Source organism: Rana temporaria, chromosome 1 (assembly GCF_905171775.1).
Source record: "Rana temporaria chromosome 1, aRanTem1.1, whole genome shotgun sequence".
Lineage (NCBI taxonomy): Eukaryota > Metazoa > Chordata > Amphibia > Anura > Ranidae > Rana > Rana temporaria.
The window spans coordinates 357196023-357212128 of NC_053489.1; the positions used below are offsets into that span (position 1 = coordinate 357196023).

General features: G+C 44.5%; 1 protein-coding gene across 2 annotated transcripts in view; it reads right to left on the bottom strand.

Moving 5' to 3' along the window:
- Nucleotides 1–1719: 1719 nt before the first annotated feature.
- Nucleotides 1720–16106, bottom strand: part of LOC120909662 (N-acetyllactosaminide beta-1,3-N-acetylglucosaminyltransferase 3-like) — a 57192-nt gene continuing 42805 nt past the window's right edge. For both annotated transcript variants that reach the window (XM_040321423.1, XM_040321422.1), the window contains one exon: nucleotides 1720–3193. In XM_040321423.1, coding sequence (XP_040177357.1) covers nucleotides 2038–3186 — 1149 coding nt within the window. In that variant the 5' untranslated portion in view covers nucleotides 3187–3193 and the 3' untranslated portion in view covers nucleotides 1720–2037. The remainder of the gene's footprint in view (nucleotides 3194–16106) is intronic.

The window sequence follows — 16106 nt, forward strand, 5'->3', positions numbered from 1 at the left end:
GTTTCCAAACAGCCAAACAGATTTAACAGGGGTAATAAAGTGAGGACCACATGGGGAACTTAACAGTTTGGATAATTCTCCCATCAGGCATTGCTGCACGAGGGAAAAGTCGGTTGATAGCTGGGGTCTGGGGTTATGTGTTGTGGCAGTTCGGTTTAAAACTGCCGAACACCGATTGGGCAACATAAAACAAAGTACTTGAATGCTAGATAGCATACAAATTACTATGCCCACATAAGACCCAGCAGAATACATAGCATGCAATACAGACAACCCTATGACATGTAACGTCCAGTGTTCCAGAAGTGGCTAGGTTTGCCACAGCACTCTTTCGGAGAGACAGGGTAAAAAGGAAGGGTGGCAGGGTCTGTCTTTATGTGAGAAGTGATCTCAAAGCAAGTGTGTCAGGAAAAGTTCCATCCGCTGGTGACACTGCCTGATATTTGGCGTGCAGTACTGTGGTCCACCAGCAGGTGTCTCCTGGCAGTCTGAAACTGCCAGGGGAGCTCTCCCCTGGTGGTGGTATTGTGTGATCTTTGGGCCGCAGTACTGGCGTCCACCAGCGGTGGGTTCCTGGCAGTGTGGGGCCGACATCTTCTCCTGCAATCAGGCGTCACCTGAGGCTGATTGCAGGAGAGGTGTACAAATACCCAGCAGACACAATCATACTTTGCCTTGGTATCTCTCCTTGTGCCCTGACCCTGAAAAGCTCTACATCTGTACCTGATCCCGTCTTATCTGAACCCTGAGCCTTGTACCTGTACCCGTCCCTCCTGTGATCCATCCATCCTCTTCTTGTCCAGTTTGTTTTTCCTTTCCCCAGCTGCTGACCTCCCATTGACGACCCTGGCCTGGCCCTGTTTATGATTCTGTTTTTCCCCATTATTTGTACATATTGGCCTATAAAGAGAATTTTGCCCCTGCTCAAATCATTAGTAAGACCTCATCTGGAATATGCAGTTCAGTTTTGGCCACCAGTTCTCAAAAGGAGAAGGGCAACCAAACTGATAAGAGGCATGGAGGAACTCAGCGATGAGTAAAGATTAGAGGAACTGAATTTATTCACTCTTGAGAAGAGGGGATAAGATCAACATGTACAACTATACAAATATATAAAAGGGTTCCATGTAATGAACTTGGTGTTGAGTTATTCACTTTAAGGTCAACACAGAGGGGACGGGGGCACTCTTTACGTCTAGAGGAAAATAGATTTTATCTCCAAATACGGAAAGGTTTCTTCACAGTAAGAGCTGTGAAAATGTGAAACAGACTCCCTGCAGAGGTGGTTGTGGCCAGATCAGTAGATTGTTTTAAGAAAGGCCTGGATACTTTCCTAAATGTACATAACATAACTGGGTACTAACATTTATAGGTAAAGTTTATCCAGGGAAAATCCGATTGCCTCTCTGGGTATCAGGAAGGAATTTTTTCCCCTACTGTAGCAAATTGAAGCATGGTCTGCTGTTTGTTTTTGCCTTCCTCTGGATCAACTGTGGGTATATGGTATTGTTCGCTATTTTTTCATTTTTTTATTGTTGAACTAGATGGACATGTGTCTTTTTTCAACGTAACTAACTATGTAACTATGTATATCCTGCTGCTTATTTTCCTTGTCCTACCTCAAGGTCCTTTGTGCTGATAGTAGGTAGGTTCGATGCCAAAACAACACTTCAATAGCATAGGCCAACAATATGATAAAAGGCATGTACAACATATGGCTCAAGTTAAATTACTTTAATACAAAATTGAGAATAAGTTAACAAAAAGAAGCATAAACAAGTCTGAAGACAGGTGCTTAATCAAGTAACACAATGGTTCTTAATAAAAAATAAAAGAAAGGAAAAATGTTGCAACATTCTCATTCACAGTGTAAATGAGAGAATGAGAGAATGAACAGTTTGATTCAGATTTCTACTCTGGTTTCCAGTTTGCATGGGCATTACAGATTTTCCTTTCTTCGGGTCTTCTAGGTAAGGCGGTTTTTGTTAGAAGTGTCAAATGGTATATGGCTTAAAAATCTTCCCAAGTCCATCCCTGTTACTGGCCTATATATAGAGAGAGCTTCTGTCCACAGTTGAGATGAGGATCTTGTATAGCTTTCCACATGACCAGCATCTGGTATGGCACAAAACGGTGTACCATTAGAAGTTCTCTATAATAGCACGGGTTAAAAGAGTCTAATTTTTCAGATGGCACATGCACGCCTACTGTCCTCATTCCCATATGAGAGGCTGGGACTAAGCCAGCCTTTGCCAGACACATGCCTAGATAAACGTCATCAATAGGGAATAGGGAAATTTCCAAGGACTTATTGTAAATGGTAAGAGCAGTGTATCTGGATAGAAGAATTCCCCCACCGCCACAATACATTGGGTAGGAATTGGAACTGGTTACCTGGATGGGCACATAATATTTGCTACCAGATTCACGAATAGGTCCGACATTGGCTATTAGCTGTCCAACAAAGAGGTGATCATCTGCCTTCAGTCCACTTAGATAGGTGACAACATTGAAAGTGTTCACAAATACATCATCATCACCATTAAAAATAAAATGAGCTCCTGGGCAGTTATCCTCTAACCACTGATGGAAGAGGAACTGTTTCAATGTCAGGTTAAAAAAAGTGTCATGGAAGTTCCACTGTAAAATATCACCGTAGGTTTCGCTTTCAATTTTTAGAAGTTGCCTCAAATGATTGTTCTCCCTCTCATTTTTGGCAGTTCCAGAGAGAAAAATCCTTCTGACATGGGCACCATTATAGCTGTTCTCCTCCCCCCAAGTCTGGCGAATGATAGCTCTTCTTTCATAATTCCCAGGGGAAGACTTTATGGCAAGAAGCAGAAATACCCCTTTAGATTCAGCTCTTCCACCGCACTTCTGTGGTGCGTTAAGGATCTGTGGAAAGCTTCTGCAATGTCTATATCTCAAGAAGTCTTTAATGTGTTCAGGCAGTTTGGAAAATCCATCAATACTTTCCACTGAGGAGTTCTCCTGACACTGAGAGACCCATTCAATTTTTTGGAGTGTAACAGGTCCAACAGGTCCATGAGTAATATGAGGAGCAAGAACAGGCTGTTCAACAATTTTTTTTATTCCATCTTTACTTTCTTGCATAATGAACAAGAGACCAACCAGCCCCACGCATAGTAGTAGTATGCTTTCCACTTTTAAAATAGACCGCCTCATGGTGACTCTGAAAAAAAAAAAAAAAAAATTGTATGTAAAGAAAGTCTTATTTTTCACAACAAATGCATTGCAATATTTATTAACCACTTCCATACAGGGCACTTATACACCTTCCTGCCCAGACCAATTTTCAGCTTTCAGCGCTGTTGCACTTTGAATGACAATTGCGCGGTCGTGCTACACTGTACCCAAACTACATTTTTTATCATTTTGTTCCCACAAATAGAGCTTTTTGGTGGTATTTGATCACCTCTGGGATTTTTATTTTCTGCACAAAAAAATTAAAAATGACCGAAAATGTTGAAAAACAAATACTTTTTTTTTGTTTCCGTTACAAAACTTCGTAAACAAGTACGTTTTCTCCTTCACTGATGGACACTGATGGGGCTGCACTGATGGGCACTATTAAGGCGGCACTGATGGGCATCTATGAGGTGGCACCAATGAGGTGTAAATTGATGGGCACTGATGGACACTAATATGCGGCATGGGTGGGCACAGATAGGCGGCACGGGCGGGCACAGAAAGGCGGCACGGGTGGGTTGTATTATATTGTACTGATGGATTCCAATCAGTGCCAAACAATAATGCCTGCCAATCAGTGATGCCCACTGTGGGCACTGATTGGCATCTCTGGTGGTCTGGTGGCATCCCTGGTAGTCTAGTGTGGGCATCCTCGGGGGGGGGGGGGGGCCGCGCTGATAATCGATCAGCACAAACCCCCTCCCCCTGTCAGAGGAGCAGCCGATCGGCTCTCCTCTACTCACGTCTGACAGACGCGAGTGAGGAAAAGCCGATAACCGGCTCTTCTGGTTTACATTGTGATCAGCCTTGATTGGACACGGCTGATCACGTGGTAAAGAGTGTCCGTCAGAGACTCTACCTAGATCGGTGTTGCGGGTGTCAAACTGACACCTCGCAACAACGATCGTCGTGATGCGCGCCCCCGGGGGTGTGCAGCGGCTCAATATCCTTAAGACGTCGTCGGGTCAGGATATTGAAACCACTTTGCCGTGTCATTTTGTAATAGGGCGGGCGGCAAGTGGTTAAAGTGGAACTTTAGTCAGAAGACTAAGTCCTGCTAGATCACTTAATGCTGGCCCCTTCTGCAGGTATAGTAAGGTATATGTGTAAAACATTAAAAATAAGTGCCTATATGGTTTAAAATCAGCTGATAGCCTAACAATTTACTGCTGCAAAAATGGCAGCCTCCGGCAAGAAAAAAAACTAAATTAATGCTGGAGACAATGTACAGCACACACTCATTTTGGTATCATAATTAATGTGGAATGCACTTTCACGGCTAAAAAAACATTTTAGCAAGTGGTTATTGGTAAATGTTGTCTTTAAATCAGTTTTTTCATTCCAATATATTTTTTATTATTTTTCAAAAAATTTCACAAAACAGCAAAGAAACCATACACAAACAAATACAATCATCCTGAATACATGTTAATAGCCGAGATGTTCATTGAATTTATAATTACTAACTAGGGATGAACTCCTGTTCGACTCGAACATTGCCTATTCGGTGAACGAACAAACAATTAGTGGTGTTCGCGGCAAATTCGAAAAGCCGCGGAACACCCTGTTAAAGTCTATGGGAGAAATCTAAAGTGCTAATTTTAAAGGCTAATATGCAATTTATTGTCCTAAAAAGTGTTTGGGGACCTGGGTCCTGTCCCAGGGGACATGTATCAATGCAAAAAAAAGTTTTAAAAACGGCCGTTTTTTCGGGAGCAGTGAATTTAATAATGCTTAAAGTGAAACAATAAAAGTTAAATATTACTTTAAATTTCGTACCTAGGGGGGGTGTAAAGTTAGCATGTGAAATAGCGCATGTTTCCAGTACATAGAACTGTCCCTGCACAAAGTGTCATTTCTGAAAGGAAAAAAAGACTTTTAAAACCGGACTTGCGGCTATAATGAATTGTCGGCTCTGGCAATTCAGAGAGAATTCATTCATTAAAAAAAAAAAAATGTTTTTTATATATATAGCGTGGGGGTCCCCCCAAATTCCATTACCAGGCCCTTCAGGTCTGGAATGGATATTAAGGGGAACCCCACCGTCAATTAAAAAAAAATTACGTGGGGTTCCCCCCAAATATCCATTCCAGACCCTTTAGGTCTGGTGTGGATTTTAACCACTTCGTTACCGGGCCTATTTTGGCACTTTTCTCCTTTATGTAAAAATCTCAATTTTTTTGCTAGAAAATCAGAACCCCCAAACATTATATATTTTTTTTAGCAGACACCCTAGGGAATAAAATGGCAGTCATTGCAACTTTTTTTCCTCGCAAGGTATTTGCGCAATAATTTTTCAAACGCCTTTTTTTTTTTTTTTTAGGGAAAAAAACAGTTTCAGGAGTTAAAAAAACAACAAAACAGTAAAGTTAGCCCAATTTATTTGTATAATGTGAAAGACGATGTTACGCCGAGTAAACAGATACCTAACATGTCACGCTTTAAAATTGCGCACACTCATGGAATGGCGCCAAACTTCGGTACTTAAAAATCTCCATAGGCGACGCTTTAATTTTTTACAGGTTACTATTTTTGAGTTACAGAGGAGGTCTAGTGCTAGAATTGTTGCACACGCTCTAACGCACGCGATGATACCTCACATGTGGGGTTTGAACGGTGTTTACATATGTGGGTGGGACTTGCATGCACGTTCGCTTCTGCACGCGAGTGACCGGGACAGGGAAGTTTAAATTTTTTTTTTTTACTTAATTTTTTTATTTTTACACTTTTTTTGACATTTTTTTTTTTTTGATCACTTGTAAACATCCCTTGTAATAAGAATCACTGTGACAGGTCCTCTTTATTCAATAAGACCCCACATCTCTCCTATAGGCTTACAAGCATGAAATCGGTGAAAAAAAAAAAAAAAAAACACTGATTACATGCCGACAGCCGCGATAGCGGCTTTGTTTACTCTCGGGTACCGGGCGTGACGTCATAACGTTGCACCTGGTCCTCCGACGGTCATAGAGATGACTGTGACCGTCTGGTCACCAGTCATCTCTATGGTTCACCAACGAGCGCCGGTGTAGTGTCACAGTTTGCTGCCCATCGTAGAATGCTGCAGAAGTCACGTGGCAGCCAACTGCGCATGCACGATGCGTTCCAAACGCAAGTGCGATGCGTTCCAATGGATTTTCGACAGTACACACCAGCGAACCCGGCATTCAGGGCGACGTGGATTTAGAGGAAAGTGGCCAGTCGGCCTCACGTCCTCGCTTCGCTCGGACGGCTATCTCCGCTCGCTCGGCCTCCTGGCTCTTTTTTTAACATCCTCCAATCCACGGGGATGTTAAGGAAAGAGCCTGGATGCCGACCGAGGTTTCACTGGTGTGCACTGTCGTGAATCCATTGGAACGTATCGCATTTGCGTTTGGAACGCATCGCGCATGCGCAGTTGGCCGCCATGTGACTTCCGGAGCATTCTAGGATAGGCAGCAAACTGTGACAATACACCGGCCGATTCGCTCTCCGGGCCCCCGATGGCACGGGAGAGCCCGGCAAAGCACCGGATGGCGGCAGGGGGGGGGACGTCCCCTCCCGCTGCCTAGAAGAACGATCGAGTGGCGGAACCGCCGCTTTGATCGTTCTTCTGGTGCACAGAATCGCCGGCTGAAGACGGCGATATCCGAATGATGCCTGCAGCTGCAGGCATCATTCAGATATCACCGCACAAAGCCGAGGACGTCCCAGGACGTCCTCTGGGTCTCAAGTGGTTAAGGGGAACTCCATGCCAAATGTAAAAAAAAAAAAAAAAAAAAAAAAAAAAAAAAAAGGCGTGGAGTTCCCCCAAAAATTCACACCAGACCCCTTATCCGAGCACGTTAACCTGGCCGGCTGCAGAAAAGAGGGGGGGCAGAGTGCGGCCCCCCCTCTCCTGAACCGTACCAGGCCACATGCCCTCAACATGGGGAGTATGTCCCCATGTTGATGGGGACAAGGGCCTCATCCCCACAACCCTTGTCCGGTGGTTGTGAGGGTTTCGGGCGGGGGGGCTTATCAGAATCTGGAAGACCCCTTTAACAAAGGGGACCCCCAGATCCTGCCCCCCCCCCCCCATGTGAATTGGTAATGGGGTACATTACACTTCCTTCGTGAAATGGTAGGGGTACAAATAGTTGGAAAACACACACACACACACACACACACACACACACACACACACACTAGAAAAAAGTCCTTTATTAATAAAAAACAAAATAAAAGAAAAAAATTTCTTATATAGGGGAGGCGGGGCCCACCTGTCACATGACCCTCTGATGCACCCTCTGCTATGTCACTGGGGAAGCCCAGCAAGGGGGAAGACTGGGCTTCCCCAGTGACGTAGCAGAGGGTGCGTCAGAGGGGGCGGGGTCACGTGACGGGTGGCCCCACCTCCCCTATATAAGAAAGGTCACTGCTTCAGCCGCGTCATTTGCTGGGCTGTGTCCAGCGGAGAGAGGAGGTCGGCGTGGCTGCGCTCTGGATGGATTGATCTTCTCATCGCTGGACCGGAGATCACCGACCGTCGCTGGATACAGACAACGTTGGAGCATGATGCCGGGAACAAGTGGATTATCACCCCATTACCAAGTCACATAGGGGGGGGCAGGATATGGGGGTCCCCTTTGTTAAAGGGGTCTTCCAGATTCTGATTAGCCCCCCGCCCGCAGACCCCCACAACCACCGGGCAAGGGTTGTGGGATGAGGCCCTTGTCCCCATCAACATGGGGACATCCTCCCCATGTTGAGGGCATGTGGCCTGGTACGGTTCAGGAGAGGGAGGGGCCGCACTCTGTCCCCCCTCTTTTCTGGGGCCGGCCAGGTTAACGTGCTCGGATAAGGGGTCTGGTGTGAATTTTTGGGGGAACTCCGTGCCATTTTTTTGTTTGGGAGCCACGTCGCACGACCGCGCAAATGTCAGTTAAAGCGTTAAAGCTGAAATTTCGCCTGGGAACGAAGGGTGTTTATGTGCCCAGTAAGCAAATGGTTAAACTTCTGTATAGTATCATTTTCAGCTACCAGTATCTCTATATGCAGAATACTATTAAGAGTCTCAATCCACTCTGGAATTGAGGGAGCAGTGAGAGATTTCCAGTATCTTGGCATCAATTGTCTCATTTCTGAGAGAAAAAAAAAAGAAGAGATTTTTTGGTTTTAGATAGTGATCGAGGTAAAAAAGGAAAAAGAGCTAATTCGACCGTGTTGTTTATTCCCCCACAACCAGTGGCAGCTGGTGCTCAAATGAAAAAAAAAAAAAAAAAACATAATCAATTGCAGCCTCACTGTGCCCATCAATTGTTGCCACTGTGCCATCAAAACGCAGCAACTGTGCCATCAAAACGCCAGTTTAAGCCAACAAAAAACACTCTGTGCACCAGGGACCTTCTATAATGAAAATATTTCTGAGTTGACCCTTTAAAAAGCGATTCATAAATAAAAGTATGGTACATAAGCATATAAAAGGGAATCTTATAAAAGTGAATCTAAGATTTTAGGATTAGATTATTCAGGGGAAAAAAAATCATTAGGAGAATTCAAAACAAAAATTCCCCAAAAAAAAAAAAAAAAAAAACTTTAATGGAAATTGGAGCTTGATTACAATACAAAGGGAATCTATAAAGGGTAGCAATACAGAAACTGCCATTGCCGACTTGGATTTAAAGTTGTAGGCTCTGAAGTGGTCATGCCCATCTGCACCGAGCTAAGAATTCCTGACCTAAAGTAGGCACAGTACACACTTTTTACACTTTGCTGGCTGCAGGCCGGTCAGGTCAGTAATTCTCAGCATTTTTACGCTGTGATGCCCTTTAGAATTATGCTCAATTATGTTAAAAGCTTAACCAGTGATGGCGAAACTTGGCACCCCAGATGTTTTGGAACTACGTTTCCCATGATGCTCACGTACTCTGCAGCATATATATCCTAAATATCTGGGGTGCCAAGGTTTGCCATCACTGCACGAAATGAATAGATTTATAACACAGTAACATCCACACACATAAGATGGCCAATGTTAGAGAGGATTTATTCTTCTAAAGCAAATACTTCTTTGCACACTCATACCGTTCCATTGTTTATCTTCTTCCTTAGTTTCTCTTCCTCCCTCAGCTAATGACCTCAGTGCTGACGGAGAGGGGAAAGGGAGGGTCAAACAAGGCATTAAAAGGGGTTGTTTATTTTCTAAATTGGTTCCTTTAAGCTAGTGCATTGTTGGTTCACTAACCTTTTACTTCCATTTCCCTTCTAAATGTTTTTTTTATTTGTTTTCTTTGTCTGAATTTCTCACTTCCTGTTCCTCCTCAGTAAGCGGTTCTGGCTGACTAAACCCCATGGATAATGGGGGCAAGCTTACTGATGAGAACAGGAAGTGAGAAATTCAGACAAAAGAAAAAAAACATTTAGAAGGGAAATCGAAGGAAACGGCTTGTGTCCACAGTGCACCGCCATCACTGTATATAGGCAAATGCCCAGATGTGCAGTTACCAGCATACAAACACAGACGGTCAATGATTTGATTTTTACTCAAACACCTGCGACTTTAGGGTGCAGAAATGCATTCATTTGTATGGCGTACAACACTCAAGCCCCTAAGGGGTTAAGAATTAAAAAATGTGTAGACTTTCTAGTGCAAGATTATAGACTGCTTTATGTAGATCGGTAAATCCTTATGTAGCGCTACCCCCGCAGGAGCCGCTGGATAGATTAGGGATTGCGTGTTGCCTCTGAGTGTCAAGGGGTGGTGATGAAACAATGAGAGCAATGGCGGAATGTCCAAAAAGCAAAGGTGTCTTTTTCTGTGCTTTTATTCTTGCCCAACATGGCAAACGGTAACTTGAGGTAGATAGGAGAAAGATGGATGAAGAGAAGAAAGTTGCCGACTTAGGCTTGGATGATACAGAAGCAGTCCTGCTTCAAATAAACTTCACTTTCGTCGCCCCTCAGCCGAAGGGGTATAGTGTACCTGGACAGGCCTCTCACACCGACCTGGCAGCCAGGGCATCACTCAGAGCTTGAGGATAAAATAAGTCTCTGCCACAGACTTAATAGAACTGACGGATCAGAACGGGACCTCTGCCACAGGCCCCTTCTCCAGAACATAGATATTGAGGTAAATCCTCCTTGGTAAATTAGTGCCCGAATCTCCCTCAGGTAGTCTTTCAAATGGTCACCGACTAACAGGTTGCCATCAAACAAACTGTCAATGTCCGGTCACCTCGATCCCCGGTGGATTGTCTAGGCCCTGTTGGATTGCCTGCCTCTGGGCTCACCTCAGACTGACTCCTCACCGAACAGCACAACTCACTTGGGATCTTCCTCTCAGGAATCGGGGACCCAGTCAGTCACTGGGGCCCCTTCATAGCTTCGGTGGCTGCAGGCCAACATAGCCCAGAACTGAGAACTCCACGTAGCACGTGCGCCCCGGCCTGGTAGGCCATAATGCCGGGGTCCGTGATTTGCGCACACCCTGAAGGTGGGTGCCGCACCCGGAACAGAACTCCCCACGAAAATGGCGTCTGCCCAAGAAGTACCCTCCCCCAGCATGCCCTGCGAGGGAAAACCCCTCCTGATTGGCTGCTGGCAAGAGGCGCCTGACTGAACTTGAACTCCACTGCTGCCACCTGTCGCCCAGAGATGGAAAGGCACCTCTGGAACAAAGAATGAACTGACAGTATAGCCCAGCTAGAGCAGAGGCCCAATTTACATGAATTAGCTGGATGAGAGTAAACTATCTCTCTCGACCCCCTCTAAATTTAAGATGGCACCTGGACTACACGCTACACTTACTAAAAAGTCTTTGTGCTGAAATTCAAGCTGGGAATTGTTTGGTATTGAGTAACTAAATGGTGTAGATCAATGTTTCTCAGCCACGATCGTCATGTAACCCAAACCAACCAGGTTTTAAGAATTTCCCTTAGATTACATGGCTGGGGTAAAATTACCAAGCCCAAAATACCAAAATTACCTGTACAAGGTAAAAAAACAACAACACCCTGTTAAAGATAGAAATCTGATATGCTCTTTTACTTTGCCTAAAGTCTAGGTAAAATAATATTTTACTTTAATTGTAAACTACGTGAAAACAAATTCTATAGTTATACTGGCCATACACCTTTAGATTATCTGCAGACTTTCTATGGTTAGATGGAAAAAGTGGAACAGATTCCTCCATCTACGCTGATCTGTGTGGATGGGAGAATCTCCCCACTGGCTCAAGCTTCCATATCTTGCTAGTCGGCCCCCTGGCTCTCAAACTAAACATTGCCTGCACCCAATCATAATGTTCAGGTATTGAGAGAGCCAACTAGCAAGACATGGTAGCTTGGGCCGTGGGAGATTCTTCCATCCACACAGCGTAGATGGGAGGAATCTGTTCCACTTTTTCCATCTAACCATATAAAATCTGCAGATAATCTGTGGGGGTTATTTACAAAAGGAAAATCAACTTTGCACTACAAGTGCATTGCAAGTGCACTGAAAGTGCACTTGTAAGTGCAGTCACTTTAGATCTGAGGGGAAGATCTGAAATGAGGGGGAAGCTCTGCTGATTTTATCATCTAATCATGTGCAAGCTAAAACTATGTTTTTTTTATTTTCCTTGCATGTCCCCCTCAGATTTACAGTGACTGAACTTCCAAGTGCACTTGCAGTGCACCTGTAGTGCAAAGTGGATTTGCCTTTCGTAAATAACCCCCTATAGGTGTATGGCCAGCACCTCATCCACACAGAGTGAGAGGCTGAAAATATGCTGGGTGTAACATTTTGGACGATTTCTCATGCCGAGGGAGCCACATACAAGTAAATGGTCCATGTTCGGCAAATACATCTTGCATTTATGAATGGGTAAATGACAATGCACTGAAGAAGAAGCATCTATGCTTAGAAGAGTATAGCCATGCACTTGTATGGCAAGCTGTATGTGCACCTGCTGCTCCCCAACAATTCTCTGCCGCTCACCATCCCATGTGCATGAGGCCAAATACTTAAAATACTCACAATCTAAACAGGTATTCTTGCCTTTTACAGTTGCAATTATAATAATAAAATTAGAGCTCAATCAACACAACAGTGACAACAATCATAAACATCACAGTTGCCTCTTCCGCAAAGATCATCCCTGTGACTTAACTCGCAATTTTACCTGCACATCCTCCCTGCCATTATATAAACCTTAGATCACTGGAGTCCGCACAGGCTAGAAGTATGTACAGTCCGATTGTATTTGGAGTACTTAGAGATACCAAAAGTATTTTTTTTTTTTAATGAGGTTAATTTGGTCCCAGGAAAAAAATGGGGATCCTTCAGAAGTGTGGACCTTGAACTTCCTCAAAAATATTAGGCATACTTTTATCAAACCTAGACATGTGCAATTTGTTCAGTTCCGAATTACCGTAGTTTGTTTAACAAATTTAGGCAAATCCATTAATTCGGAAATCCGAAAATCCAAAAACCTGAAAATCTGAAATAACCAACCAATAACCATTAAATTATAGGTATTAGAATTTCCTTTTAAATTTGGTCATTAGTGAACATAACGAATACAAATTTATTCGAAGTTACGAATTATCTATAATAACGAATGCCGTATCTAAACGAATGGAACGTAACAAATAAAAACGTATTATTATATGCATTAAAAAATATTATTACTATTAATACAATTTGGGGTGGCATGGTTGTGCTACTGAAGGAGCTGTATGGGGTAGCTTCACACAACAGAGACACAATAGTGTCTACAGGCAGAACTTTAAGAAACTTTAGCATGGCATGCACATGCAGGAGACACAGACCCAGAGCATGCCAAGTAGACATGTGCATTGCTGAAAAATTTGTTCATTTTCATTTAATTTGTTTTTCGCTTTTTCGGGAAAATCGTAAAAATTTAAAAACTCGGAAATTTCAAAATTAAATAAAAAAAAATGTATTTGGAACTAAACTAATTGCACATGTCCAATGCCAAGAGTACAGCCGACAGCGGCAAATCTTGCATGCACATATAGGACTCATACGGGCCACTGTTGGAGATGCACTGAACAGCTCATAGAAACCAGTATGTGCCCTGTGTGCACATGCAGGACTTACGCTGGTCACCGGTTGGATGCCCACTGTATGACCAACTGTACTCACTAGAAAACAGCAGTAACAGCCCCAAGTTGTAAAAAAAAAGGAGGAGGGTTCCCCAAAAAGCAAAAGTACAATGTATATTAGGGAACCCAGGAAAGAATACTTACCCGAGCCAAATCTTGATCCAAAGCTGCCATCACTTGCCTCCCCCACTGGACTGAGCAGCAGGAACCATTAGCTTCTGCTGTCCAGCAAATCTAGTGATGAGGGAGCATTGCCGAGCTGCACTGTGTGTGTGTCAACAGACACTCACAGTGTGGGTCGGGATCGAGCCCACACATGTGCCACCATAGGAACCGGCTTTCTATGGTGGCACGATGAGAAGAGGAGGAGCCCAAACCCCTGCAAGTTTGGTATTAAAAAGAACAAAAAAAATAAAATAAAAATAAAAGGAAAGGAGAAGAACCTTTATGTAGCAAGCTCCCATGAGCTCCTTCAAACCCCACTGGCCTGCTCGGCCCCTGGCTTGATAAACAAGGCTGCTCTGCAAGCATCACCTCCGCTGGCTGGGTTGATGCCTTGATACCCATTGACATTTTGATTCTTCATCGTTCCCAGTTGGTGAGAATACTGCTCCATTACTTGCTACAGCTACTCACTGTGGTCCCTGGTAATAAGGCCCTTTGTGGCGACAGCTTCCCCTCCGTCACTTCTGGTTGGACTGCAAGCCGCATTTCCAACACTGCGCTGCTCTCTTGCTTCTAGACAGCCTAGCAGTCATATGTCCCGGCTTAAGCCCCAGCCTAGTAGGCGGGGCAGCACAACACACGTCCACTAGGTTGACCACGTGTCCCGGATTGCCAGGAACAGTCCAGCATTTTGCAGTTCTGTCCCGGGCACCTTCATTTCCAGGACAATACAGTGTCTTGGAATGAGCTGACAATGGAAACGGTCCGTTTCCCAGCCCAGGGTGTTCGCCCCGCCAAATGCCCTGCGCCCAACCAGGGCGCAGTAAAAGCTGGTTGTTAAGGAGCGGGGCTGGGAAGCCGGCATCCTTAACAACTGATGAGTCATCAGCCATCAATGGGCTTCCCCGCTGACAGCTGAATAAAAGAAAAGCTGCCAATAGAAAAACAAAAACAAAAAAAAACACTGCGTTGGGCCCCCCTTTCTCTAGTCCATTCCAGACCCTTTGGGGGGCTTCCAGATTCTGATAATCCCCCCTACCTACATGCCACAACAACCACCAGCCAGGGTAGGATGAGGACAAGGTGCTTTGGGGTGGGGGGGGGCAGAGCCCTAGGGGTCTGGTATGGACTAGGGGGCACTATGTTTTTTGTTTCTCAATACCCATGAGTCAATTTAAATGTGATTTGACGTGTTTTTTTTCTAAGGGGACCAGGGGACCCCCCCCCAGGCACTATATTTAAAAGAATTGTTCATTTTTATTGTTGCACTTTAAGCATAATTAGAATCACTGCTCCTGAAAATTTGTAGAAAAAAAAAAATCACTATTGCCATATACTACTACAGCTTTCACTAAAAATGCCTTCATTCTAAAAATTTATGGTTTTCGGAATACAAAAAAAAAAAAAAAAAAAAAAAAAGAGGCAATTTTAGTACAAGAAAAAAACAAAAACAAAAGAAAAACATTCAATAAGCCAGAGTATACAGCACTGGCTTACATATGCATATAAACATAAGCAAACACAGGAGCAAAACCAAAGAACAAAGAATGGCATCTACACAACTCACTTGAGCTGGCATCAGACCAGTAGCCCATTGAGGGTTTGCCTCAATAAGTGTCATAGGTTGCAAATGTCAGAGATGGCATGGATACAAGATAAACAAAAAGGAGAGCAGCGATGGTTTGTTTGTCCTTCTCCCATGGGCCAGAGGGATACAGTATCCAGCAGAAAAAGTGTTCTTCTCTGTGGTTGGCCTTGTTTTTTAATCTGATTTAAAAAAACTTAAAATGAACCTCTAATCTGTTTGATGCAAGTAAACTGACAGAAACTAGAGGCTTGTATCCTCAAAGCCCCCACTGCACCCCCTGAAAAAAACAATGCAGATGATTGTGTTTTCATAGAATTAGGCACATCCCCACTTCCCATGCTGAAGTGAAAACAGAACTCTGTAAGCCATGTCCAGAGAAAAGGCAGGTTGAGGGAGGGTAAGGGACTAGTCACGAATATTCTCTGTGGTCTACCTGCAGCTAATCTTACCATGCCTTGCTCTGCACTGTATCTTGGTAGAGGCAGACTTTGTTTACTCATGTCAGAGCCTCCAGCAAGGAGAATAGTGAGCAGCACAATAGTGTCATCACCAAATCTCATTCCAAATCTCCCGAGACTTGCAGTAAATTACAGCCAAGTTGTGTCCCCCCCCCCACCCCCCCCAACAAAAACTGACAGTTCCATTTAGATCCACTGCACTAACAGTCAGATGTTAGTACAGTGATCCCTCCCACTGAACAATTGTGTCAAACCCCCCCCCCCCCCAAACACTCCAGTCAGCGTTCTCAGCTGAGTCGGTTGGCTGATGGTTTTCCAGCATGCTCGTCCGACAGCAGATGGCCAAGCGTGTATATGTCAGTCAGTCCCCCCCAAACTTCTGAGATGGGAAGTCCTGGTGCCGTCCATCCAGCCTGAAGATCCTGTGCCAGTCTGCCGGCCTGATGTCTCGGCGCCTGCCTTCAAGCCTGATGTCCTGGTGTCTGCCTTTCCGTCTAAGGTGCCGGTGTCCCTGCCTGAAGTGCCAGAGCCGGTGTCCCTGCCTGAAGTGCCAGAGCCGGTGTCCCTGCCTGAAGTGCCCAGCCCGAGGTGTCCCTGCCTGAAGTGCCCAGCCCGAGG